Here is a 27923-nt window from a genome sequence, read left to right as displayed (position 1 = left end):
TTCCTGAGGTCAAGGACACCCTTAGTAGTCTTTCCTGTACCTTGGCCCCTCCCAAACCAAACACCAAGTTCTGGCTCCCACACATCTGATCTCATAGGAATTTGGGCATTGGAATAATTTCCCTCCCCCTCACTGCCAGTGCACACGAGTGACTTCTAATCCAATGTTTACTCTGCTCTTGAGGTCCCCTCCTCCCATTAGTCCCTCAGTGGAACCAGGACACCTTCTCCGTTTTCTCCTTCTTTGCCCTGCTTCAACAGTCCATCGTGCAAATATATCCTGTTCAATACAGACTGAAGTTTCTGTCACTCAGAACAGAGTGATCCATAAACCTGGAAAAGAAAGAGAGGGTCTCAGATTCAGCCAGGCCAGGCTGGTGTGTGTGGTGGTGTCCTTAAACATAGCTCCCAAGACTGCCTCAGGGCAGAAAGGGCAGGGGCAGTAATGAGGAAGTAGGGCTGCTGCCTATGAATGGTGGTTGGAGGGTGGGAGACAGCAATGAAGGGAGTGGAAACATCCCTGGACCTCACCGGAGAGCTATAGATACTTGTCTTGTGCTTGCTCCAGAAGTCCTATCCACAAGATGAAATACACAGACATAAACAAATCTTTAACTTCTTTGAATGCCACCACTGCCCAGATTCTGGGGCCAGCTTTTCCTGGTAAGATCCAAACTTTGTCTTCTATTCCCTAACTCTTAGTAGAGTGAAGCAGTCTCTAAGGATGGAGTACTTCCCTTTGCCTCCCCACCCTTACCCATCCCAGCCTAACCTGGTCATTGGGCTTTTAATGAGGCAGTGGCGGGGGCTCCGGATCCATGGCATGGTTTCTTCTGGGCGCACTCCTGGATCATGGGACCGCCAGAAGCTGAAGTTCTGAGCATCAGTCAAGGGGACTCTGAAGACCTGATTGGGGACTGAATGTTGGGGAAGGGCAAGTTATCCAATTTTTTCAACTTCTTTGCTCCCCCATGGCAGTATAAGCCGAGCCTAGCAACTGGGCCTGACCAGGTGCTGAGAAGTCCTGGGAATCTGGTCACCACACCCATCTTCATTTCCGGATTCCAGCATCTAATACCCTTCATGGTCAGTTGAATCAGTCTTGGTTCTGCCTGCTGTTACTAAGCCCATCTCCAAGAGAGCTTTCCCAAGTGCTAAGATGGTGGAAAAACAAGTGGCCAACCCCTTAGGGAAATGTGCAAGATGGGTCTACTGGCTCTTCCCCCTTGCTCTCAGGCTTAATCATTCTCATTCCCTTCCCTCCTCTCTGAAAAAAATTGCTTCCTTTTCTCATTCCAGGTAATTCTCTGAAACTCAGCAATGAGTACTTCATACTTAGGTACTGCTAATAGAGTCACTTATCAAGTGTCTATTATGTTCTAAATGTATTAGGTGTTCTTAAGATTTTGAATAGTGTATCAGACTTTCCTAGGTTTTTTTGTATTTTTATTCTTTACTTGGATAAATCTAATTATACCACTGTATAAAATTTGTATATTCTTTAAGCTTAATTATGGCCTAATATCCTGGCTATATAGTCTTTATAATCATTATTTAAAAAAAAATCCCTAATATACCATTGAGTAGATGTTACATGTTTTACTTAGTTGTTTTCCTCTTGATTAATAGTAAGCTCTTAAAAAGAATTTGCTATTAGGAATAACTCTTAGATACTCCTCTTCATGCATATGTCTCTTTAAATTTCTGAAAGTATCTTAGTTTTCTAAATTAAACTTTAATTTTGAGTAACTATGGATTCATATATAGTTGTAAGAAATGATAACATAAGATTCTGTGTACCCTTTACTCAGTTTCTCCCAATGGGAAAGGTAATTGGCCTTTTATAGTCATGTTCTCCCACCCCTTCATTGGCAATCAATAATGTGTTCTTCATTTCTATAATTTTGTCATGTGAAGAATGTTATATAAATGGCATTGGGGACTGGCTTTCTTTACATGGCATAACTCTTTGAAGATTCCTAGTTCTCACATGTATCAGTAGTTTGTCCTAGATGCTTTTTTAAATGTACATTTTCTCTAACTTTTATAACAATGCTAGAGTATGATTCCCATTTTCACATGGTTCAGTGAGGTTAAGTGGTTAAAGGAACTTGCCCAAGGTCACACAACCTGTTTGGAGTTTAAACTCCATTCAAATTCCAAAGCTAGTGCTTGGTCTACCACTACTCACAGGCATAGCATATAATATAAAAAGTACTGTCTTATCTCATTTTGTTGTGATCCTCACAGTTCCATAAGTTCGGTAGAGCAGGCATTTTTTTCCCCCTTTTTTCCCTTAACAAATGAGCAAGCGTAAGTGACTACCCAAGGTGAGACACTTAAAACTAGGACTCAAATATGAGGCTTCAGCTTCCAGTCTGATTCAATTTTTGTTTTATCATGCTCACCCCATTCAAGTCTACTTTCTCCCTCCTTTTCTCAGCCCCCCTTCTTGGCTATTTTTTTTCCCCTTGCCCTAAAATCATGCCCCACCACAGCCCAGCCATTCTTTATGAACTCAGGCATATCTGTTCTGCCCCTAGCATAGTGCCCACTCCAAGATACTTACATGTCTTTAACAACACCTTCTTTATAGCTTCATGATACCTTGTGTGGCTATTCTGGTGTACGGAATAATTTCCATCTTCTGAGATAATACGGGGAAGCCTAGTGGGCACTGGTTCCTTCTGGTCTGAAACAAGAAGCAGACTTGTTATAAATACTTACAAAGTGGGGCTCTTTGGTTTTCTGAGTCTCTGGTCTCCATACCAACCAGGCACATGGCAGGGGTCTCTCCTAGCCACTCAAATCTGATCTCAGATCCCAGAAGTCAATTCACAATGCCTGTGTCAGAAGGGAGGGAGAGGGAACCGATCGCAAGACATCCCTCACCCTTCTCTTGCTTCTCTTCAACTCCTGGGTTTTGAATGGCTTCCTGCTGGAATCAGGATATTGACAGACCCTTAGGGTTAGTGCAGGTGAAAAAGGCCCCTTATCTGGATGGACACCTATTTCCTGGGATTGGCATATTTGAAGAGCTTTAACTGGCCTAATAGGGAAAGTTTTGTTTGAGCTAAGTCTTGGAGGATAAGAAGGAGTCCATGGGACATAGTGGTATCAAGAAGAGCATTCCAGGCAGCAGGATAGCAAGTGTGTAGAAGATAGAAGTATGAGAGAGGTTTCAGCTTGCTATTGATTTAGAGCCTGATTTGTGCTTGGCAAAATGGAGAGGGGCAGGGAAGGGGCTAGAAAAGTGGTAGAGAGTAGGGTAGAGTAAGGTAAGGTATGGTAGAGTAGGGCAGTATATATTTTATGTTTTTATTTTATTTTTGAGCGAGACAGTGCGAGTGGGGAGGGACAGAGAGTGGGAGACAGAATCTGAAGCACAGAGACAGACGCAGGGCTTGAACAGACGGACTGCAAGATCATGACCTGAGCCGAAGTTAGACACCCAAGTGACTGAGCCACCCAGACGCCCCTAGAGTAGAGCAGTATAGACCTAGCATTCTTATGGGGGGTTAGGAATCCTCTCTGAGGCAAAACTGGAATCGCACTATGGAGGCTGAAAAGACCAGAACTTCCTTACCCAGGTCTAAATGTTTGTGTCTCCCCTAAACTCCTATGTCGAAAACCTAATTCCCAAGGTGATAGTATTTGTAAGTGGGGTCTTTAGGAGGTGATTAGGTCATAAGGGTAGAGCCCTTAAGAATGGAATTGGTGCCCTTCTAAAAAAGACCTCAGAGAGGTCTCCCCTTCCACCACATGAGGGCACGAGAAGTCTGCAACCTGAAAGAAGGCCCTCTTCCTGACCAGGCTGGCACAGTGCTTTTGCACTTCCAGCCTCCAAAACTGTGAGAAATACATTTCTGTTGTTGATAAGCTACCCAGTCTATGGCGTTCTGTGATAGCAGCCCAGATGGACTAAGGTGCCAGCCTCTCTTGCAGCTAGGGTATAGGCAAAGAGTTTTAGCTAGGCCAAACACATCTGCCTCAGATTCGGAATCAAAGATGAGGCTGCAAAGAAGCAGGGGCTGTGTAAAGTCTTTTTCTACTAATGGGAAGTTGCAGCAGCGAAGCTACCTCTTTTTTCTAGTAGCAGCATCCAGAGCCCAGTGTCCTTGGTGTCTGCGGTGTCTCCTACAGTACTGAATGCAGCAGTGTCTATGCCAGCCAGGTCTGCAGCATGATTCTGAACATTCATTCTGGTTATTAGCCACCAAACTTGGTTCTCTGTGCCTTTTACAGCTCTATGCACTTACCGATATTCTTTTTAAAGAAATTACTTTATTGTAAAATTGATGTAAAAGTAGTTGTATATATTTAATATGTATAACTGAATGAGTTTGGAGGTAAGTAGACACCTGTGAAACCATCGCTGCAATCTATGCCGTAAACCTTATCCATCCCCTCCAAAAATTCCCTCCTGCCCTCTTTATTGTAATTTATTTTGTGATAAGAACATTTAACAGGAGATCTATGCTTTTAGGAAAATTTTAGTATATAATACAGTATTAACAGTAGGTTCTATCTGTACAGATCTCTGGGACTTACCTTTTTTAAATAACATCTTTTTTTTAATGTTTATTTATTTTGTGTGTGTGTGAGAGAGAAAACATCCCAAGCAGGTTCTACACTCAGTGCTGAGCCCGATCTCACCATCGAGATCATGACCTGAGCCGAAATCATGAGTTGGATACTCAACTGACTGAGCCACCCAGGTGCCCTTAGGACTTATATAACTGAGACTTTGCACCCTTTGACTACTACCCCTCCACTTATCCCTACCCCCAGCCTCTGGCAACCACCATTCTAGTCTCTGCCTCTGTAAGTTTGATTATTTTAGATTTTTCACGTAAGTGATATCATATAGTATTTGTCCCTTGTTGGCTTATTTCACCTAGCATGTCTTCCAGGTTCACCCATGTTGTTGCAAATGGCAGGACTTCCTTCTTTTTAAAGGCTGAATAATATTCGTGCACCCATATGTGTGTGTGTGTGTGTGTGTGTGATCATATTTTCTTTATCCATTTGTGTATTGATGGACATTTATGTTGCTTCCATGTCTTGGTTATTGTGAATGATGCTGTAATGGACATCAAAGTGCAGATATCTCTTTGAGACCATAATTTCAATTCCTTTGGGTATATACCCAGAAATAGGATTTACTTTTACTTTTTTAAGGAACCTCTGTACTGTTTTCCACGCACTGCACCAATTTACATTCCCATGAACAGTATACAAAGGTTCCCCCCTTTTCTCCACATCCTCACCAACATGTTATTTCTTTTTAAAAGTTTACTTATTTAGAGAGAGAGAGCAGGGAAGGGGCAGAGAGAGGGGGAGAAAGAATCCCAAGCAGGATCCACATTGTCAGCATGGAGCCTGGTGTGGGGCTAGAACTCACAAATCAAAATCAAGAGTCAGATGCTTAACCAACTGAGGCACCCAGGCACCACCCGCCCCCCTTTTGAAATAACAGCCACTTTTACAGGTGTGAGGTGATATATCATTGTAATTTTTTTAAATGTTTGTTTATTTTTGAGAGAGAGAGGAGAGAGAACAGGGAGGGGCAGAGAGAGGAGACACAAAATCCAAAGCAGGCTCCAGGCTCTGAGCTGTCAGCACAGAGCCTGATGCGGGGTTTAAACCCACAAACCACGAGATCATGACCTGAGCCAAAGTCAAGACACTTAAACCGACTGAGCCACTATGCACCCCTCATTGTAATTTTAATTTGCAATTCTCTAAAGATTAGTGATGTTGAGCATCTTTTCATATACCTGTTGGCTATACGTGTGTCTTCTTTGGATAAATGTCTACTCCAATCTTATGTCAGTTTTTTAATCAGATTTTTTTTTCTATTGAGTTACAGGAATTTACTTTGAATATTAATCCTTTATCAAATATACAGTTTACAATGGTCTCCTCTTATTCTGTGGGCTGCCTTTTCGTTTTGTTGATTGTTTCCTTTGCTATGCAGAAGCTTTTTGATATTATCCCACCAATATTTTGTTTAATAAATTCATGTCCTGCTTAAATAGGCTAGATTTGGCTTGCATCTCAGACTCCTGAGCTTGTCAGGAACTGGAAGCCATTCTCTCCAGAAATTGTTGTGATCACTGGCTCACCTCTGGTACAGAGTGGGGATGCTACCTGTCTTCTGGAGTTTTCTCCTGGCTCCTGCTTTCCCCTTCATTCTGGCTTGACCCCATTCATTTGTTTCTGTCCTTCCTCCCCAACTTTTGCTCTCTGGTGGAAATCTTCTTTCACATTCTCTCTCATAACACCAGAGTGATGCACTGTTTGAATCCCCTCCTTTCCCAATTGAGGATTTGGACAGGTGACAGAATATTGAGTTCTGAATTCTAAGCCTGAATTCAACCTGGGGGCTGATTTGTACTTCATCACAGATTACCACAATGAGGGGCCAGTTCCTGGAAATAGTGTCATTTGACTTTGGGCAAGGTGGGGGTGCCAGAATGTCTGTGGCCAAGTACATGTGGACTGAGGAGAAAGAGCAAGACCATATTCCTAGTGGGCAAAGGGACCTTGACTGAGAGTAATTATTGATCTGGGTGCAGGTAATGGTAGGAGCTCTTTATCTGGTCCTGAGGCCTCAGACTGATTGTCCTTAAGGGTACAGCCAGGTCATGTTCTCTATTTAATCTCAGTTTCCAAGTAGCAGGCTCCCAGCTTTCCATATAAGTGGTTACTGTGTGTTTGGAGGTGTGCTGGACAGTATCTCTCATTTGGATGCCTTCCTCCTGAATCAAGCACCAGCTGGCATACTCTTTGGATGGGGTTTTTGGCAAACTGGAAGATATTTTTGGTAACCCATAATTTCCCCCAGCTGCCAACTTTTGGAAGCCACCTGGGGTGAAGGGTGGTGAGCTGTAGGTAAAAATCATGCCACAGCTACTGCGAATGGGCATGTTGAGGTGGAGGGAGGCAATGAGTTCTTATAAGCAAACTACACTGTGGCAGAGTAGATGAACCCATCATTTTGTTAGTAGTGTAACAGAGGTTCTTCATCCCCCCAGTTAATACTACGCTCCATATAGTTTTTGGTGGTAAATAGATACAAAAGGCCCTGATGGTTTCTTCTAGAACTGGGCCATAAATTGGGAGTTTCCATAAGACCACATCTTATACTTTGAATGTATCATGAAGGACATTGGGGTGGTGCAAAAGTACTTGGATGGATCCTCCACTTACCCAAATTATTGTTGCAGGTTTCTCAATACTACAGGCTGCATAGGGCCACTGTTATCCACTACTTTGCCTATTGCCTCCAGTTAGTTGGAACTGGGAGTGACTGGCCACAATGTTTTCAGGTTGAAGAATTTTTAGAATGGGTCTACCTCAATGGCTGCTAGAATTCTGACTTGTAGGTTAGGATACTTGCTTGACCATTCCAGATGCTTAGTACATAGTGGTGATAATATCTAACACACATTACTTGCAAGTTGGTATTGCTGTAAGCACAGTAACAGCACCCTGACTAGAAATTCACAGATCAGTTTGAGAGAAAATGTTGTGGTATTTTACATAAAATGACTCCTATCTAGGATTTCCTATCAGATTCTGGGCATTAATACCTTGAAGTTGGCTGGAGCAATAACATAGACTGAAATCGGCTGAAGGCAATTTGAAGTGTTTGGAAGACCATCTTGATTTATTGTTTTCATTGACACAAGAACATTGTCAGTGCATTGGGAGGAAGTGGACAGGAGTATAAGACCAGGGAACCAGGCACATTTTACATATGGGGGCAGTTCCTTTGCCTCCATGTCCAAAAATATCTTCCTCAAAGTCGTGCATTTGTTCAGGATTCTGAACACAGGGGAAGTAGATGGGGTATGGGATAACAGACCTACTGCTGGCTGCAGACTGCTGATGTAAAAGGGATTACATGGATCTTCTAGAGATGATAACAATAAACCAAATGAATAACGAATGTGCTTGGCACAACTATAAGAGGTAGGTACTATTATTATCTTATTTTACAAATGGGGAAAAAGAGTCCCGGAGAAGTTTACTAATTTGCCCAAGTTCACTAAATTAGCATATGGCAGAGACATGAATATAACTCGGTATTTTTGATCCAGAGCCCAGGCTGTTAACCACCACACTAACCTGTTCTTGAAATCATCTATTCAGGGCTTCCAGGCAAAACAAAGGACTAAGGGAAAACACAAACTGATAAAACTGGCCTCTTGTTGGGGTCCCTTGTGTACAGCTCAGTGGGGGTCCTGTCAAAGGTATCTGCTCACCCTGGGACCAGTGTTGAGTTGGGTTGGCACATGATCTCATTATCTCATTCTAAAGGCAGATCCCTGCCTCCTTGAGCTCCACTGAAATGTGGAGTATCATTTCCTACGACCGGCATTGGGGAAGCAGAGGATTGAACCTGGTTGGCCACTCTGCAGTAGACTGGACCAGTGCCAGTGCAGAAAACCAGTGGGGAAAGGCTGCGGTCCCATAGAAAAAGTGGTCTATCTGCTGCTATACAGACATAGTCACCCACCTTGGAGGTGCCTTCTTCTTAGGCTTTGGCAGATTGTAGTTATGAGTAGCCTGAGTATCTTCTTTAGCTTCAGGTAGATAGGGGATGATGGTCTATAGCAGCTACAAGATGTATGGGTTGTTTCCAAGATACATTTCCTTTATTATTTTTAAAAATCTTTTTCAGAGAGAGTGTGCACATGGTGGGGAGGGTGGGGGCAGGGGAGGAGCAGAGGGAGAGGGAGAGAAAATCTTAAGCAGGCTCCACACCCAGGCCCAGTGCGGAGCCTGACACGGGGCTCGCTCTCACAACTGTGAGATGATGACCTGAGGTGAAATCAAGAGTCAGACGCTTAACTGACTGAGCCACCCATGTGCCTCCAAGCAACATTTCTCTAACTTCAGTAAATTTATACATTTCGAAAGGCAGAGGGGTTTTAGAGGCTTTGGGCGATTCATTCTTGGCTGAATTGTGCCATTCAAAATCCCATTTGAAAAGCCAGAACTACAGTGCCCTCTGCTGGAATCTAAGAATGGCATCCCCAGCTGTCTCCTAACAGGTGGGTCACCAAACAGGCAGTTGGGAAAGATCAGAAGACCTAGAAGACTGAGCAAGAACATTCCAGCCAGGGTGGGGAAAATCATCTAATATCCTCTGACAGGATCCAGAAAATGAGAATGCAAGTGAGAAGTGCTCAGCTTTTACCATGCATTTGAGGCTTACTCTTTCTTTGAAGAGATTATTTAGATGGGAGCCCAGGTGGCTCAGTTGGTTAAGTGTCTGACTCTTGATTTTGGCTCAGGTCATGACCTCTCAGTTCATGGGTTCGAGCCCCACATTGGGCTTTGTACTGACAGCACGGAGCTTGCTTCGAATTGTCTCCCTCTCTCTCTGCCCCTCCCCCACTCAAGTTCTTTCTCTGTCTCCCAAAAATAAATAAACATAAAAAAAAAAAAAAAAAGAGTTGGGAGAGCAGCTCTGAGTACTCAGTGAATTCCTCTGGGAAGAGGAATGATAAAAGCAGCAGTGGAGGAAGATGTGTGGAGCTTGTACGTCACTGTGTCTGGCTAGAGGGCAGTTGCTAAAGTCTGGCAGGGAACTGTCATTTGTCTCAAGACAAAAACAACAATAATCTCTTCCTACCACCACTCCCATCAACTTGCCTCTGAGACTCCTATCAGTGGGAAATGTCCTGAGTGTAGATTTGTGTTATGATGAGGTTTAGACTGACATTGGGTTTTCATGCAACAGGACAACGGAGTTGCCTCATCAAAGGGCCAAATAAAAGTTAATTCATCTGAATTCAAGACAATGAAACTCTGGACTAAGAGGACTCCTCAGGTATGAAGCTTAGACAGGAGAGCAGAGTTCAAAGCAGGTGGTGAGATAGAGTCTGCAAAGCAAAGGGCAGATATAGGGTCATGCTCCCCAGGGGAGAACAGAGAAGGGAAAGCTTAGGCATTCCAAGAGACCAGCACATAAGGTGAACAAATTCTGGAAGCTGGACCAAAACTGCAGGGGCCACCAGTATTAGGATTAGGAAGAATGAATCTGGGAGGGCAGGAATCTACTGATTGGTGGACATGTGAGTTCTGGTCACTGGTGAGGGGTGCTCTTGTGCGGATAGCTGTAACTGGATGAAAAATCCTTTGAAGCCAGCCAGTAGTTTTTGCTTCTCAAGGAAACTTAATAGTTAAAAATATTGCTTTCCAGATACCCTATCCTGGCAAGTATGTCTCAAGAAGTAAACAAAGATATTTCGGTCATAGGAAAAGTATGTATTCCACATGTATATACTAACATATATTACAGTTTATAACTTTTCCTCCAGTCATCTATTGTACAGTTTTGTGTGCTAGGTCTTATGTGTATTACATACATTATTTCATTTCATTTAATCTGCACAACAGATCTATAAGGCATTATTATCTCCATTTACAGGCAAGGAAACTGAGGCACTCTGAATTTGCTTAGTGTGAGTTAGCCCCCTGAACATGAACAACCCTGGATACCTGATAAAACTGAGTTATGAAGTCAAGGATAGACCTAAGTATGCTCCCCACATCCCTTTGGTTTTTCTATTTTAGTTCTTTATCAAGAGGAAAAGGAAGGAGGCAGAGACTCGCAGAATATTTGGTTACATGTGTTGACTCACCTCTATGAGTTTCCATTATGACTATAATAAGGAAAGCTTGAGTGGGCCCTTTTGAGTAAAATGTTAATACAGTCACACCTACAGGAGAAAAAAAAAACCCCTATCTTTCTTTAAAGAAAAATTGTGAATGACTTAAAAATATCCTTATAATAAGAGTATTAGAAGTTTTAATATTAATAGGTTCATTTTTATGGTTGCTGTTAAAGCCCTAGGTGATAGGCAAGGTTAAGAGTGTGGTTAATTTGAGCATGGAGAACAGGCTCAAGTGCTAGTGCAGGTGAACAGAAAAGGGTCAAGCCACTTGAGTGAATGTGTTGACATGGTGAAATCAGCTAGATAATCATTCTAAAGACAAGTGAGGATTACAAATCAGTCCTGCAAGATTGTTTGGATTGTGGAACTAAGGGGGAGCAGAGTCAGGAACTGTGGGTTCTTGAATTAATGGACATATCAGTCGGGATTAGGAAGACTGGGGCAAGCAAGGTAGATGTAGGCTTGCTAACAGCCAAATACAATGTTGTGTCTTATCCATACTCTTCCTGCCCCTTCCTTGTTAATTTCCCAAACCAGTTCTTGAATAATAGAAACAAATGGGGCAAGTTCCCCATTATGGTGGTCCACAGGCTCAAACCTCTCCCAGCGGACCATATACTGCAAGCAGCCTCAGCAGTACCAGGAGTCAGAATGATCTGAGCCCTCTTGCACTCTTCTGTTGATGTGTTAAACAAGATGAGAGCTAAGAGAACAGCAACATGGTAAGTGGATATGAACATTGGTGACTAGATACAAGCAGTTTCAGTGGAATGATTGGGGCAAGAGCCTGACTGGCATGAGTTCAAGAGAATGGAGGGGCGTCTGAGTGGCTCAGTAGGTTAAGCATTGGACTTCAGCTCAGGTCATGATCTCATGGTTCGGGGTTGAGCCCCGCATCGGGCTCTGTGCTGATAGCTTGGAAACTGCACATGCTTCAGATTCTGTGTCTCCCTCTCTCTCTGCCCCTCCTCTGCTTGCGCTCTCTTTCTCTGTCTCAAAAATAAACAAACATTAAAAAAATTAGAAAAAATAAAAAAGAGAATGGAAGGAGAAGAAATGGAGTCAGCAAGACCAGACAACTCTCTTGAGGAATTTTTCTGTATAGGGAGCAGGGAAATAGGAAATATAGGGCTTTAAGATGGAAGAAATTGTAGCATGCATGTATGCAGACAGGAATGACCAGAGACAGAAAAACTGATGCAATCCAGTGCAAATAGTATTGGAGTAGTGTCCTTGAACAGGCAAGAAGATGGGCTCTGATGCACAAGTGGAGGGGTTGGTCTTAATAGGTGTGTGGACCGTTCATTCATTACAAGACAAATATGGACACAGAAGCACGTAGATGGATAGATGTGGTTTGTGTGAGGTTGTAAGAAATAATCTACTTCTGTTTTCGCAATGAAAACTGTGAAATAGAAAACAAGTCATTATCTGAAAGTGAAGCTAGAGGAGGAAGTGTTGGAGGTCTGAGGAAAGAGAAGGTATGAAGAGGCCTCCAGGAGACAGTACATGGAACAAGGAAATGTAGTCTGACTTCTGGTCAGCCATAAAGGCCCACTTGAGTTTAGTGATTATGAATTTAAAGTGGGGCCTATCAGCATGGTTGTTTTTCTCTAGCTGATGAGTACAAACTACTCTTTCTAGGAGTTGTGGTATAATCAGGGGTGAGAAGGAGGAGAGAATGGTGGAGAAAGAAATGGGAATAATATTTTCAGGGTCAAGGGAGGGTCTTTCCTTCCTTCCCCCCACCCCCCTGCAAAAGGTTGCAGAATATTTGGATACTTATGGAAATTATTTATTTAGGAGGAGGAAAACTGAAGGAGAGGGAGATAATTTCAGGAGCAAAATCCTTGAGTAGGTGAGAGGGGATGAGATCCAGTGCACAAATGGAGTCATTTCACTCACTGTGCTAGAGGGAAGTTACAGAGGCAGTGGAATGTTAGATGTGATGGTGGAAAGTCTCTTCTGATTGCTTCTATTTTCTTAGTGAAACAAGGAGCAAAGATGTTATCAGCTCAGAATGAGGATGGGAGAGGGGTTTTAGAGACTTGAGGAGGAAGAGATGTGAAATAATTGCCTTGAGGAGTAGGGGAGTGACTAGAGAAATATAATAGGATTGTCAGGCAGTCCTGAGTGCCCACCTGAGGTTTGCGGTTACAGTACTAATCATTCTAGAAAGACTAAATGTCCTCGGAGGAGAGCCAAATACATGAACCTTTGTCCTGATAGGTTTCCCTGGAGCTCAACACTCCAACTTCCTGGAGTTTCACAGCCTTATACTAAGCTCCTAGTCAGCCTAGTGTGCCCCAGACCTTGGCCACGTGGGCCCACACTTCAGCTCTGAGACAGCTCAAAAGGCTTCAAGGAAATACTAGAAATAGAACATATTTTCTACTAAATGGAATTTTAGGTAGAAATCTGAATGACATGCTTGAAGCCATGGCTTCAACCACGTTGCCTGAATGTCATTGTGGAAAGGGTAGTAGTGCCAGAAATATTGTTCTAAGTTTCCTTTTATTATGAGGTCATGAATGATGGGCAGAGTGCATAGATATTTCAGGATGTGCATGATTTATTAAAACGGCTTGTCAGAAGTGGGAGATGGGTTACAGGCTTCTGGCTGGGATGCAGTGAGAGCAGTCTGTGGTCAAAGTGGGTGCAGGTGCTTTGCTATAGTTTTGGCCTTGAATTGCTTCTAGATTTTAAAATTTTCTATGAAGATAAAGCTCTAGCCTCAGCTCTACACAAGGCTGGGTTGTTCTGATTCTTCAGGGTGTTGCTCAGACATTACCTCCTGAATTACTTTGTTTAATAAAGTGGGCCTCTCCAATAAATAAACTTTAAAAATAAAAGGGGCACCTGGGTGGCTCAGTCGGCTGAGCATCCTACTTCAGCTCAGGTCATGATCTCACAGTATGTGAGGTCGAGCCCCACATTGGGCTCCACGTTGACAGTGCAGAACCTGCTTGGGATTTTCTCTCTCTCCCCCCCTTCTCTCCCCCCTTATCATGCTTTTTCTCTCTCTCAAAATAAATAAACTTATTCTCCATTTTGAGATCTGCAAACTCAGTTGCCTATAAGAGCCAGACAGATGTTTATGAGTAAAGCAAATTGAATAAGAAACCTGTCCCATCTAACAAGGCAGCTGCTATTTGCTCTGGCTGTTTGTGGTTACATGGGAATTTAAGGCCAGTGTGGCCAGTTCTAATTTTTTAAGAGGCAAGAATGTGGATTTTACATAAAATCTTTTATTTTATTTTCATTTATTTTTTAAAAATGTTTATTTATTTTTGAGAGAGAGAGAGAATGCACACTCAAGTCGGGGAGGGGCAGAGAGAGAGAGAGGGAGACAGAGGATCCAAAGTGGGCTCTGCACTAAATGCAGAGAACCAATATGGAGTTTGAACTCACAAACTGTGAAATCATAACCTGAACTCAAGTGGGAGCCACCCAGGCACCCCTTAATCTCCTAACTTTTAAATGTTGGTCCAAAATTTTTGAAGAAAACAACAATGCAAGCTGAATCTGGCCTCTGGTCAGCAGTTTATAACTTCTGATCTATTGCATTACCCTCCCCTTATTTCCTCCCTAGCACTTGTTATAATCTGTAAACATCTTGTTTATTTACTTATTGTCTATTAGTCACTGTTGTATTTCCAGTGTTTAACACAGTACTTGGCACAATCAGTTCCCAATAAATATCTGATGTTAGATGAGAAGGGGAGTCTGGATTGGTGCTTTACTTGGGAGCTTTTTATATATTCTGAATATTATTATGTATATGCGTTATACACATGAGGATATGTATGTATATATGTATATATTCATATATACACACATCTTTGTATGGCCAATATTTTCTCTCAATCTCTTTCTTTTTAACTTTAATGTCTCTTGTTACACAATTTACAATTTTTTGTTTAGTACAAATTTTTGTCAATCTTCTTAGGCTTCTAGGCTTTATGTCCTATGAAAAAAGTTTTCCAAGACCATCCTAAGATTGTAAAAATATTATTTCCTCTAATGTTTCTATACTTTTGTTTTATAGATTTAGCTCTTTAATCCATCTGGAATTTATTTTTATGTATGATGTGATGTGGGAGGTCTTTATTATGCTTTCATTCTTAATTTACAAAGTGTGTTTTTTAAATGTTTATTTTTGAGAAAGAGAGAGAGAGAGAAGGTGCAGAGAAAAGGGGGACAGAGGATCCAAAGCAGGCTCTGTGTTGAGAGCCCAATGTGGGGCTCAAACTCAGGAACCGTGACATATGACCTGAGCCAAAGTTGGACACTTAACCAACTGAGCCACCCAGGCATCCCTACAAAAAGTTTTTTAAAAAATATCAAGGGGCACTTGGGTGGTTCAGTCCGTTGAGTGTCTGACTTCAGCTCAGGTCACGATCTCATAGCTCGTGAATTCAAGCCCTGCATTGGGCCCTGTGTTGACAGCTCAGAGTCTGGAGCCTGCTTTGGATTCTGTGTCTCCCTCTCTCTTTGCCCATCCCTTCTCATGCGCTCTCTCTCTCTCTCTCTCTCTCTCTCTCTCTCAAAAATAAACATTAAGCAAAAATTTTAAAATGTCAAATGCCTGGGGCACCTGGGTGGCTCAGGTCATGATCTTACAGTTTGCGGGTTTGACCGTGTCAGTCTCTGCACTGACAGTGCAGAGCCTGGAGCTTCCTTCAGATTCTGTGTCTCCCTCTGTCCCTCCCCTGCTTGTGCTTTCTCTCCCTCTCTCTCAAAAATAAATAGACTTAAAAAAAAAATCTTAAAAAAATGTATCAAATGCTTTGGCGTGCCTGGGTGGCTCAGTTGGTTAAGCGGCCCACTCTTGATTTTGGCTCAGGTCATGATCTCATGCTGTGTGAGATCAGGTCTGTGTCGGGCTCTGCACTGAGAGAATCCTTGGGATTCTCTCTCTCCCTCTCTGTGCCTTTCCCCTGCTTATGCACACACAGTACTCTCTCTCTCTCAAAATAAATAAACTTAAAAAAATATCAAATGCCTTTTTAGTTCCTAGTGAGATAGTTGTACATATCTTTTTAATTTGACATAGGTATGATATATCAATCTTTTCCAATATTAAGTCATCATTGTATTACTGGAATAAGCCCTACTTGGTGGTAGATGACTATCTTTAATACATTCTTGAATTTGATCTGTCAGTGGGATTTGTCCATTTATACTTACATTGGTCCATGGGTTCCTCTTTTGTACTATATTCTATAGTATGCTTTATATTATTTTATCAGTTTTGTGTTAGTGTGATAGAATAGTTTTCATTGCTTTTCGTGTTTTAAAAAATGGAATTATAACTTAAACTTTTGAAAAAAACTTCTTATCAAAATTGCACTCACAGACTTTTTTTCATGCAACTGTTTAGCAAGTTTTTCTCTTGTGATCATTGACTTAATATAGGTTTATACTTATTTATTTTATATTTGTCTTGTAATCCAAACATTTACCAAAAAAACTCACAAACTTTTCACTTTCTCAATGGCATCCTTTGAAGTACAACATTTTTTTTTTCATTTTGATGAAATCCAATTTATCTAGCTTTCTGTCACTTATGCTTTTGGTATCATATCTTAGAAACCACTGCCTAATCTAAGGTCATGAAGATTTTTCTTTCAACAGTTTAAAGTTTTACCTCTTATATTTATGTCTATGATCCATTTTGAGTTAACTTTTGTATATGGTGTGATGTGGAGTCCAATTTCATTCTCTTGCAAGTGAATTTCCAGTTTTTGCTGCATCATTTGTTGAAAAAATAATTCTTTTCCTATTAAATTGTCTTGGCATTCTTGTTGAAAGTCTATTGATCACAAGTGTAAGGGTTTATTTCTAGATCTCAATTCTATTCTACTGATCTATCTATATGTCAATCCTTATGGCAGTATCACATTGTCTTGATTAGTGTGGCTTTGTAGAAGATTTGAAATTGGAAAGTATGTTCTCCAACAATGTTATTTTTCAATGTTGCTTTGATTATTCCGAGTCCTGTGAATTTCTATGTGAATTTCAGGGTATTTCGTCAGTTTTTGCTAGGAACCATCATCTTTGGCACAAGGAATTCTAAGAAGATAAGCTACACCTGGAAAGGGAACTCTAATCTATCCCTCTCCTACATGCTAGCTCAGCTCACATAGTGAATTTGGCAAACATTCAGGAATCTCCAACTTGGTCCAAGACAAAATTATCTAAGTGTCTATTAGTAATTAATTCTTTAAGATTCCTTAATTTCTGGGGCACCTGAGTGACTCAGCTGGTTAAGCGTCCAACTTCAGCCCAGGTCATGAGCTCATGGTTTGTGAGTTCGAGCCCCTCAACAGGCTCTCTGCTCTCAGCACAGAGCCCACTTTGGATCCTCTGTCTCCCTCCCTCTCTGCCTCTCCCCCACTCAGGCTCTCTCTCTCTTAAAAATAAATAAACATTTTCATCTTTTTTTTTTTTTAATGTTTATTTATTTTGAGAGAGAGTGCACGAATGAGGGAGGGTGAGAGGGGAAGGGGCAGAAAGAGAAGGAAAGAGAGTCCCAAGCAGGCTCCATACTGTCAGCTCAGAGACTGATGTGGGGCTTAATTTCACGAACCATGAGATCATTGACCTGAACCAAAATCAAGAATTGGACGCTTAATGGACTGAGCCATCCAGGTATCCCATAAGATCCTTGAATGTCTTGATTTTTTTTTTCCTTGAGGTATTTTAGAACATAAAATGTGAATAACTCAATATTATAAATAGTAGAAGATCCACTGAATAGGCCTGCTAGGTAAATTAATGTTCTTCATTTCCTCTGAAAAACATTAAAAGATGCCTGCAACACAACATTTTAGTTGCAGCTGAGAGCTACTCTTCAGCATATCTGCATACTTCTGCTCCCACAAATTAAACTGTATGGTTACTGGTTACCATGAGGCAGTAGTGTGGTCCCCCCCCCTCCCCCCGCCAAACAATTTATGCTGGGTTATTTTGTAACTGCAATTTTACAGTTTTAAAAAATATTAAACTAATAGATTATGTGTTAAAAAAGAGTAGTGATTTATATAAAAAGTAAGTTGAATGTTTTAGAAAAACTCAAAACTTAACAAATTACTGTAAGCCTTGAGTTAAAATAGATTTGAGTTAGGAAATTACCATTTTGTAGCTATCATGAAATAGTATCACTCAAAAAAAAAAAAAAAAAAGAAATAGTATCACTCAGAACTGTCAATAGATACTAAAACTAGTGGATGGAAGTTTGATGAAGAATACGGTATTATGCGGAGTTTGGGTGGCTCAGTCCATTAAGTGTCTCGCTCTTTATTTTGGCTCAGGTCATGATTTCATGGTTTGTGGGTTCAAGGCTCGTGTCAGGCTCTGTGCTGACAGTGTGGATACAGCCTGCTTGGGATTTTCCTTCTCTCCCTCTCTCTCTACCCCTCCCCTGTTCACACTCTCTGTCTCTCAAAATAGATACAGTTTAAAAAAAACTTAAGAAAAAAAGAATAAGGTATTTACATTTTTTCAAGTATCTTCCTGGAAAGTACTACAAATTATAAAACAAAAATAATAATGACAAATTACAACACAAAAATAATACCTTGACAGTGGAGAAAACTGGCAAACACCACCTTAATCAAAAGGTCAGTTAACATCACCTATAAAGGGCAAAATGACATTAGGGACCTCCTGATGTGACCTACTGAAGACATACTGTTGCTTATTCCTGCCAAAAATATTTATACCCAATCTAATCATGAGAAACATCAGCAAACCCACATTAAGGACAATTCTACAAAATATCTTATCTGTACTATTAAAAAAAATAAATATCAATGTCATGACACACAAAGGAACTGAGCAATTGTTCCAGATTAAAGGGGACTAAAGAGGTATGCCAACTAAATGCAATGCTGATCCTTAATCAGATCTCCGAAGGAAAAATTTTTCTCTAAAGGACATTAATGGGACAACTGGCAAAACTGAAATATAGACTATAGATTAGATAATAGTATTGTATCAATGTTAAAATTTGCTGAGTTTAAAACCTATATTGTGGGTTATTATCTAAGACAATAAAATACAAACTGAGGGGCGCCTGGGTGGCTCAGTCGGTTAAGCATCTGACTTCAGTTCAGGTCATGATCTCACTGTATGTGAGTTCAAGGCCCACATCAGGCTCTGTGCTGACAGCTCGGAGCCTGGAGCCTGCTTCATATTTTGTGTCTCCCTCTCTCTCTGCCCCTTCCCCACTTGTGCTCTGTCTCTCTCAAAAATAAATAAACATTAAAAAAAATTAAAAAAAATACAAACTGAGATGTCTGGGGATAAAGGAATATAATATGAGCAACTTATTCTCAACTAGCTAAGACAGAGAAAGAGAGGGAGAGGGAAAGAAAATGTGGCCAAATAAAATTGGCTAACTTGGATAAACAGTATAGAGAATTTGTTTGTACTAAACTTACAACTTTTATATAATTTTGAAATTATATCACCAAAGAAAGTTTTTAAAAAATAATTAATTGACCATATAAGTTTATTTCCTTTCTCTCTCAAATTTGCTAAAATGACATCAAAATAACAACAACGGCATTAACCTTCAAGGGCAAAGAGAGAGTAAGGATAAAACAGCAGATAATACATTTCAGTGGAAATATCTTTTGGAAAATGGCAAGTGGACAGAGGGGTAGTAACTAACCTTTCAGAATGGGAACAGTTCTAACTTAAGTTTCTGCAGTGGAGGATAGAACTAGAATTGGGCCGGGGTGCCTGGGCTGCTTAGTTGGTTGGACATCTGACTTGGTTTTGGCTCAGCTCATGATCTCAGTTTGTGAGTTTGAGCCCTGCATAGAGCTCTGAGCTGGCAGTGCGGAGCCTGTTTGAGATTCTCTCTCCCTCTCTCTCTCTCTGCCCCTTCCCTGCTCATGCTTGTTCTCTCTCTCAAAATAAACATTTAAAAAATTAAAAAAAAAAAGAACTAGAATTGGGTCATTTCATCTGAGAGGTTCAAACTTTATAATGTAACAGCTATCACAGAAGGCAGGAGTAAAGAATAGGTCTGAGAACAGGAAGGTGGTAACTGAAACTTTGTCTACAGAGCATGCACCACAAGCAGAAAAACCACCTAGCCCAACAAGGAGATAGCAGATTTCTCTGCCCAGCAATCTCACTTCTGGGTACATATCCAAAGGAAATGAAAAAAGGATCTCGAAGAGTTATCTTCACTCTCATTTTCATTACAGCATTATTCACAGTAGCCAAGATGTGGATACCTAAGTGTCTGTCAATGGATGAATGAATAAGGAAGATGTGGTGTGTGTGTATATATGTGTACAGTAGAATATTATTTAGCCATGAGAAAGAAGGAAATCCTACCATTTGCAACAACAACACGGATAGATCCTGAGGGCATGATGCTAAGGTAAGTTGGACAGAGAAAGACAAATACTATTATGATCTCATACATGGAATCTAAAAAAGCTGAACTCATAGAAACAGAGTAAAATAGTGGTTACCAAGGGCTGTGGGGTGGGGGAAAGAAATGTTGGTTGAAAGATACAAACTGCCAGTTTTAAGATGAATAAGTTCTGGGGATCTAATGTACAGCATAGTGATTATAGTTAATAATACTGTTTTATATGCTTGAAAGGTGCTAAGAGAGCAGATCTTAAACGTTCTTACCACAAAAAAGAAAGGTAACTATGTAATGAGATGGAGGTGTTAGCTAATATTATTGTAGTAATCGCTTTGCAGTATATATAATCAAATCAACATGTTGTACACCTTAAATTTACACAATGTTATATGTCAATTACATCTCAATAAATTGGGAACAAAAAGACTTCTTTGGGGAAAGTGAATCTAAGAGGCACTGCACTCCTAGCCAGGATTCACTGTGAGGGATGGCATATGGTGGAAGACCAAAAATCTGATGATTAAGTGAAAATTCAGATCCTCATAAGTGTGATTCTCAATACTCCCTTCTCCTGTCCTAGTCCTAGCATTATAACCAAGCCCCAGAGAAACAATTATACGATTGTTCCTGGAAAAATTGTAGCTATCCAGAAGAAAGCTCACAGTGAAGGCCACAATAGACAATTCCCGCCATAGGCTTTTAGTCAGTTTTTAGTTACTCACTCTTAAATTATAATGGAGAGCCAAGGATCATGAATTGTTTGACAAGAGTCATCAATGAGAAAAAAAAGGTCATAGGAAAAATAACTCAGAGGAGATGGAGCTAATGCAGGGAACAGAATTTCAAATAAAGTATAATATCCATGAAGAAAAGAGAAAAGATACGCACAAGGAAAGCCAGATAACCAAAAATGGCCCTTGGAACTTAAATATAGTAACCAAGATAAAATGTTCTGATACAAAGGTGTGGCGTTTTCCACATATGTCCACAACTTCACTATTTCTTCAAGAAGTAGAGCTTATTTCCCCTCCCCTTAAGCATGGGCTGCATTTAGTGACTTTCTTCTAACAAAAAGAATAAGGTGGAAGTGATAGTCACTTCTGAGACTAGGTCATAAAAAGGCATTGTGGCTTCCTTACTCTCTTGGATCACCTGCTCTGCAGTTACCTCCCACGTGAGAACACTGCAGCAGCTTATGGAGATGCCCATGTGGTGAGAAACTGAGGTGTCTTGTCAACAGCCAGAGAGGAACTGAGGCCTATAGCCATCAGATGACTGCAGCCCCTGCTGACATCCTGTTTTCAACCACATGAGAAACCCTGAGCTAGAACTACCTAGCTAAGTTGCTCCTTGGATCCCTGAGTCACAGAAACAGTGAGGTAATAAATGTTTGTTAAGCCTCTGTTTCAGGATACTTTGTTACATAGAATAATTAACACAGAAAGTTGGAAGATAAAGTTGGGGAATCTCCCAAGGAATGCATATTTAAAAACCCAAAGAAAATAAAGAGAATGATTAGTGAGTTAGAGAATCAGCTCAGAAGGTTTTTTGTTTTAATTTTTTAAATTTACTTTTTTTTTGGGGGGGGGGGGCAGAATCTTAAGCAGGCTCCAGGCTCAGCACAGAGCCCGAAGTGGGGCTCAATCCCATGACCCTGGGATCATGACCTGAGCCAAAATCATGAGTTAGATACTCAACCAACTGGGGCACCCAGGTGCCCCTCAGCTCAGAAGAATTTATAGTTGACAAATGGAAGTTCCAAAAAGAGAGAAGAGAGAAAATAGAGAATAAATTAATAAAAGACAGTTTCCCAGAAATGAAGGGCACAGGAGCACCTGGGTGGCTCAGTCGGTTAAGCATCCGACTTGGGCTCAGGTCATGATCTCGCAGTTTGTGGGTTCGAGCCCCACGTTGGGCTCTGTGCTGACAGCTCAGAGCCTGGAGCCTGCTTCAGATTCTGTGTCTCCCCTTCTTTCTGCCCCTCCCCTACTTGTGCTCTGTCTCTCTCTGTTTCTCAATTATAAATAAACATTAGAAAAATTTTTTAATAAAAAAATTAAAAGAAATGAAGGGCACAAATTTCCAGATTGAAAAGGTTCGTGAAGTATCTATTGCAATGAATGAAAAAAGACCTACAGCAAATTCCATCAGTATGAAATTTATTACTTTGCAGTCCTAGAAGTCAGAAGTCTGGGCAGGCTTGACTGGGTCCTCTGCTTAGTTTCACCAGGCCAAAATTAAGGTGTTGGCTGGGCTGGGGTCTTATGTGAGGCTCCAAAAAAGAACACACTTTCAGGCTCATTCAGGTTGTTGGCAGAATTCAGTTTCTTGTGGTTATAGGGCTTAGCCTTGCTGACTGTCAGCCAGACCACTCTCAGCTCCTAAATGCCACCCACATTCTTTGGCATGTGGCCCCCTCCATTTTCAAAACCAGCAATGATGTGTCAAATTCCGCTCGTGCTTCTAATCTCTGAATTCCTCTTTTGCTTGTAACTGGAGAAAACACTCTGCTTTTAAAGGGCTTGTATGATTAGGTTAGGCCCACTCAGATAATCTCCCTTTCTCCATATAAAGTAACAATCATGGAGTGTTATCCACCATATTCAGAGGTTCCACCCACACTCAAAGGGGAGGGGATTATACAAAGGTAAGATTCATTGAGGGTCATTCTGAGAATTTTGCCTACGGCAAACCTAAAACTGTGACAGAACTATACTGGAAAAACCAGGGTGGGAGAAGAGAAGCACGGGGTATATGGTATAAGAAAGCTAAATTCCCAACTATCATAACAGGAAAGCAATATATCATAGCCAAAAATGGATAAATCAATACATACCATAAAAGCATATTCTTTAAAAGTAGTAAGGTTAAGTACCAAAGAAACAACTGGAAGAGTTCAAAATTTGTCTCTGGAGACTGGAGGTGAGAGGGTAGAGTAGGGGATTCTTATTTTTCATTATAAACTTTTAGCACCATTACTTTTGTTTTTGTTTTAGTTTTTAATTTTTAGAGAGAGAGCGTGCACGGGCAGGGGAGAGGGGCAGAGGGAGAGAGAAAGAATCTTAAGCAGGTTTACACTCAGTGCGGAATCCGATGCAGGGCTTGATCCACGACCCTGGGATCATGACCTGAGCTGAAATCAAGAGTTGGATGCTCAACTGACTGAGCCACCCAGGTGCCCCATAATATTACTCTGAAAAAGAATTACAAAGATAACTTCTGATTACACGAGGAAGATAACTAAAAGGTTTGAAGAATATCATAAAAATCATAAGAAAAATAAGTTTGCTTTGCAAATGCCTGACTCCACTTTAAAAAGACCCAAATGAGGGGCACCTGAGTGGCTCAGTTGGTTAAGCGTCCAACTTCGGCTCAGGTCATGCATGATCTCACCGTTCGTGGGTTCGAGCCCTGCATCAGACTCTCTGCTGACAGCTCGGAGCCTAGAGCCTGCTTCAGATTCTGTGGCTCCCCCTTTCTCTGTTCCTCCCCTGCTCATGTTCTATCTCTCTCTTTTCTCAAATAGAAATAAAGGTTAAAAAAAAAATTATAGATGATGCATTGCAGGGGCAAAGAAAGGCATGACAGTCATCAATGGACACAATTTCAAAGAAATGGAATTGGCACCATGTCAAAAAAATTGGTGAATCTACAGTTACACATATTAAGTGAAACTAAAATGTATAAGGTATGTATCTTTTCTTGATTTCCCAATTTACAATGTAATCTTTGACCAACTATTTGTCTAAAAGAGTCTACTGTACAACTGACCCTTGAACAACACAGGCTTAAACTGCATAGGTCCACTTATATGTGGATTTTTTTTGTCATAAATATACTACAACAAAAGAAAATTACAGTACTACAAATATATTTTCTCTTATGATTTTCTTAACATTTCCTCTTTCCCACATTTACTATAAGAACACAGTATATAATAAATTTACAAAATATGTGTTAACTGGACAGTTTATGTTCTTGGTAAAGCTTCTGGTCAACAGTAGGCTGTTAGTAGTTAAGTTTTGGGGGAGTCCAAAGTTACATGCAGATTTTTTACTATGTGGGGGATCAGTGCCCCTAACCCCTACATTGTTCAAAGATCAACTGTAATTATATTCAACTTGTATTATATAGTATTTATTAATTGATCTAAGCTTGCTAGCTTGACATATATTGGCAGGTTTATACCAGGGATCTGTAGTTGGAGGTCAGGAGTTTATGGATTAGGTTAGCCACACTCCAGGGTTATATGGACCACAATTAGTTTAACGTGCCTCCAGGAAGTATGGAATCAGTGGTAACTAGTTACCTTGCCAAATGGTGATTTCACTAAATTCTTGTCACAGAACTGAAACATCCTAGTTTTCTCTGGAGTAATAGGATGTGGATAGACTTATATCACTGGGTTTCATCAATAACTCCAGAAAAGTTTGAGTTTTAAGCACAGGAAACATCAAACTATTGTTTTGATATCTGCATATAAGAGACCATATAATAATGACTCTGTGCGTATGGGAGAGAGACAAAAAGAGAGAAGGAACCCACCCAGTTACTTTTTCCCATGTTTGCAGAACACCACTTTGAGGGTGGAGAACTGTAACTTTTTGGGAAGTTGCCCAGGGGCTATGAGAGAAGGTTATAAGGCATTGACTCCATAGAAGAGTTCCCAAATCAACAATTCTGGACATTAGCTGAACAAAAAGTTACCATTCAGCTCCAGTGAATGGTAGGCTTCTGGCAATCTTGAGAACCACCTGTTAGAGAACAGTGAACAACTCTATAGCCCACCTGCCATTCAAACTCAGGGTTTAGGAGTTAACAGATTTTCCTAGAAAGGCTGATCATCAATCATTTGTACAGTTGCCTGCTCACAGCAAAAGACCTGTATAATTTTCTGTAATTTTCTTTTGTTGTAGCATATTTGTAAAAAAAAGTCCACATATGAGCAATATGTGTTTGACAATTTGCAATCAAATTTCGGCTCTATCACTGATCTTGGGTAAATAAGTTAATAACCTCTTTGGGCCTGTTTCCTTATTGATAAGAAGAGAATAGTAATACCTACCTCACAGGCATGTTGAGAGAATCAAATGGAATCATGCATGAGGGTGTAAAATTGAGGGGGGAGGGGGAAACAACTTGTAGGGATGACAAAGCTGATGTCCAGTCTTACTTTTTTTTTTTAATTTTTTTAATATTTATTTTTGAGAGAGAGAGAGAGAGAGAGAGAGAGAGATTGGGGGAGGGGCAGAGAGATGGGGACAGAGGATCCGAGGAAGGCTCTAAGCTGACAGCAACAAGCCTGATGTGGGGCTCGAACTCATAACTATGAGATCATGACCTGAGATGAAGCTGGATACTCAACTAACTGAGACACCCAGGCACTCCTGTCCAGTCTTCCTTCTAACCTTACATTTTAAGTCAACAATTTGGCTAAGCCTACAGCCTCTGATAGTCTGCCACTGGAATGAAAAATATTGGGTAAGCAGATGATATCAGAATACATCTCTATTACCCTATAGGGGACTTCAGTTTTATAAAGTGAAGTCTTTTTTTCTGCCTAGCCTATGATGAAATTAATCAGAAATGAGACTCAGGCCTCTTTGGATTGATACCAGGTCTTATTTACTGGAGTTTAGGTAGCGAACTGGGTAGGAAAACCCTAGGCTTGGGGGCTTAGTTCCCTCAATGGTGAGAAGTCCCATCTAGTAGGGGCAGGCAGGGTTGAAGCAGCCAGGAGAGGCCTATTTTTGGCCTGGAACAAAGAAAATTTATGGCTTAAGCCAAATGTGTTTCTCTGAGAGAGGGTGAGGAGCTCCTTATTTGGAGACAATGGCGGCCCCATGGCATAATGCTGGGACACAGCTGGGTGGAGGCCAGGGGGGGAGGGGTGGTGTAGGGGTATTAAGGAATTTCTAGAGTTCACCAGTGGGACCCTTTGTACAAACCATACCTGAAAGGTGGGTATGTAAAAACAGAGCTTTTCTGATATCATTAGAAAGAGGAAAGAGAGTGCCAATAGAGGCCTATACAGGATTAGTCTCTCTCAACCTTAACTTTGTGCTTTATACTTACCAGTTACCCCCTCCCTTCACCCCAATAAAACTTTGCTTTACTACCTGCCTACACTTAATTTCCTTCACATATGTTCTCCATTTTTCCTGAAATGCCCTGTCCCATCCATTTCTGTGCTTTTAAACAATTCATCTTTTAAGACCTTAACCAATTATCACATTTCCTCCAAAGCCTCCTCTAACTTCTTGTTTTAGAGATGATCAAATATCATTTATTAATTTATTTACCTACAAGTATTTATTAATTGTATTATGTATTCTTGCATAATACATAGTGTATTATGTATTAGGCATTACTAGGCATTGTGAAGATAATACAATTAGGTATTTACTCACTACCTATTAAAAATCCTTCAATGGTTCCCTATAAAGTTAAAATTCTTAGCATGGCTAACAGCATCCTCCATTTTCTGGCCCCTGACAAGTTTTGAAGGCTTACTTCTCAGCACGTGTCTTCTTTACACTTTATCTGTACCCAAGGAGTTCACTTAGTATGGCTCTCTCTCAAGTCTCTGTTCCTTTGTGCAATGTTCCCTTCTTGTCTACTTGGTGACCTCCAATCATCTCTTAACTCTCAGTTCTGGGAGCATTTCCTGTGTGAAGTATTCTCTAAAGGATTCTCTTGTGCTCATTCAAATCCAATAGTATCAGGTACTTCCTCTTTTGTAGTTCCACAGTATTCTATATTTTATTCATACACTATATTGCAAATTTTTTGTTTGCATATTTATCTTTATCCAGCAGCCACTTTATGGCAGAGACCTCCTATCCATCTTTGTTACCCCAGGCACCAATATAAAGCCTGGCACAAAACTGTACTTAGTAAATGTTAACTAAATGAACAAATGAATAAGAATACATTTATTCCGTTGAACAAACTGAATGTCTCAACATGGATATTAAATGACAGAAGAGGGAAGCTGAATGGATAATCTCCCTACTCCATAATTTTAACTATAGAGTAATTGTTAATTGTGGGGGATAAAGCTCTAACTCAAGGTAGAAAAACAAATGGCTAAGAAGAAGCTCTTCTATATCTACCACCAGCTCTTCTCCACCCTGTATTCCCCTTACTTGTTTCTTTAGTTGTGTCCCTTTTCTTGTTCCAAAAGGAATTTTGATATCCCAATAGATATAAGTTGAAGAAGGCCATCTTAGCTCCTCCCTGTCCTCTTCTGGAATGTCCAGGCTGGAGCACTGGTCTCTGTGTTTGGTAACCATGGTAATGCCCTGAAGAATTGCTATGACTGACACTCCCTTTATCTAAGGAGACAGGATTTATGGGTTCAATGTAGAGCTGGAGTGGGAGTGGGCTAAATAACTTCAGAAAAATGGAGGAATCAAGTGCCAGTTACTCTTTTTCTTGTATGTCTTTTCTTTCAGTCTTATATGTGTACTATAAGTTTCAGAAGGCAGCGAGTTGAAAGAGCACAGACCTGGGGTCAAATATTAATTTTGCCATATTCTTGGGATCTTTGAATAGGTTAAGCCTCTGTTTTATTTTTAAAAATGGCAATGGTATCTACTTCATAGATTTAGAATTAAATTGAGATTAGATTCTACTTCATAGATTGAGAATTAAATGAGATAATACATGCCAATTTCCTCAGTATAGTGTTTAGCATATGATGGAAATGACAGTATTTTAATGTAAATATGGTACTTCTGATGAGTCTTTAAGCTATTTCAAGCAGAGTGCTCAATCAGTTCACACTAGTTTTTAGCTGCCTGTTAAATTTTCAGGAATTTTGCAAGCTCA

At 40.6% G+C, this 27923-nt stretch overlaps 1 protein-coding gene and 1 long non-coding RNA gene across 3 annotated transcripts; one reads left to right on the top strand and one right to left on the bottom strand.

Annotated features, from left to right (window-relative positions):
- Positions 1-149: 149 nt before the first annotated feature.
- Positions 150-27392, bottom strand: TEX49 (testis expressed 49). Of its 2 annotated transcripts, XM_045464695.1 has the most exons (5): positions 27239-27392; positions 18276-18333; positions 2569-2691; positions 772-916; positions 150-332 (listed from the first exon to the last, which is right to left on the bottom strand). In XM_045464695.1, the coding sequence occupies exons 1-5, from the start codon at positions 27383-27385 to the stop codon at positions 284-286; spliced, it is 522 nt and encodes a 173-aa protein (XP_045320651.1). In that variant the 5' UTR covers positions 27386-27392; the 3' UTR covers positions 150-283. The 2 variants fall into 2 exon arrangements, with proteins under 2 accessions (XP_045320651.1, XP_045320652.1); XM_045464696.1 differs by lacking the exon at positions 18276-18333 and having other exon boundaries at positions 27239-27361.
- Positions 19582-26206, top strand: LOC123590988. Its single transcript, XR_006709066.1, has 2 exons — positions 19582-20096; positions 23617-26206. It is a non-coding gene; the product is annotated as an uncharacterized LOC123590988 (long non-coding RNA).
- Positions 27393-27923: the final 531 nt, after the last annotated feature.

The sequence above is a fragment of the Leopardus geoffroyi genome, chromosome B4 (assembly GCF_018350155.1).
Source record: "Leopardus geoffroyi isolate Oge1 chromosome B4, O.geoffroyi_Oge1_pat1.0, whole genome shotgun sequence".
Taxonomy (NCBI): domain Eukaryota; kingdom Metazoa; phylum Chordata; class Mammalia; order Carnivora; family Felidae; genus Leopardus; species Leopardus geoffroyi.
Note: the sequence above shows the minus strand (reverse complement) of the source record. Positions and strands in the feature narration are given on the sequence as shown.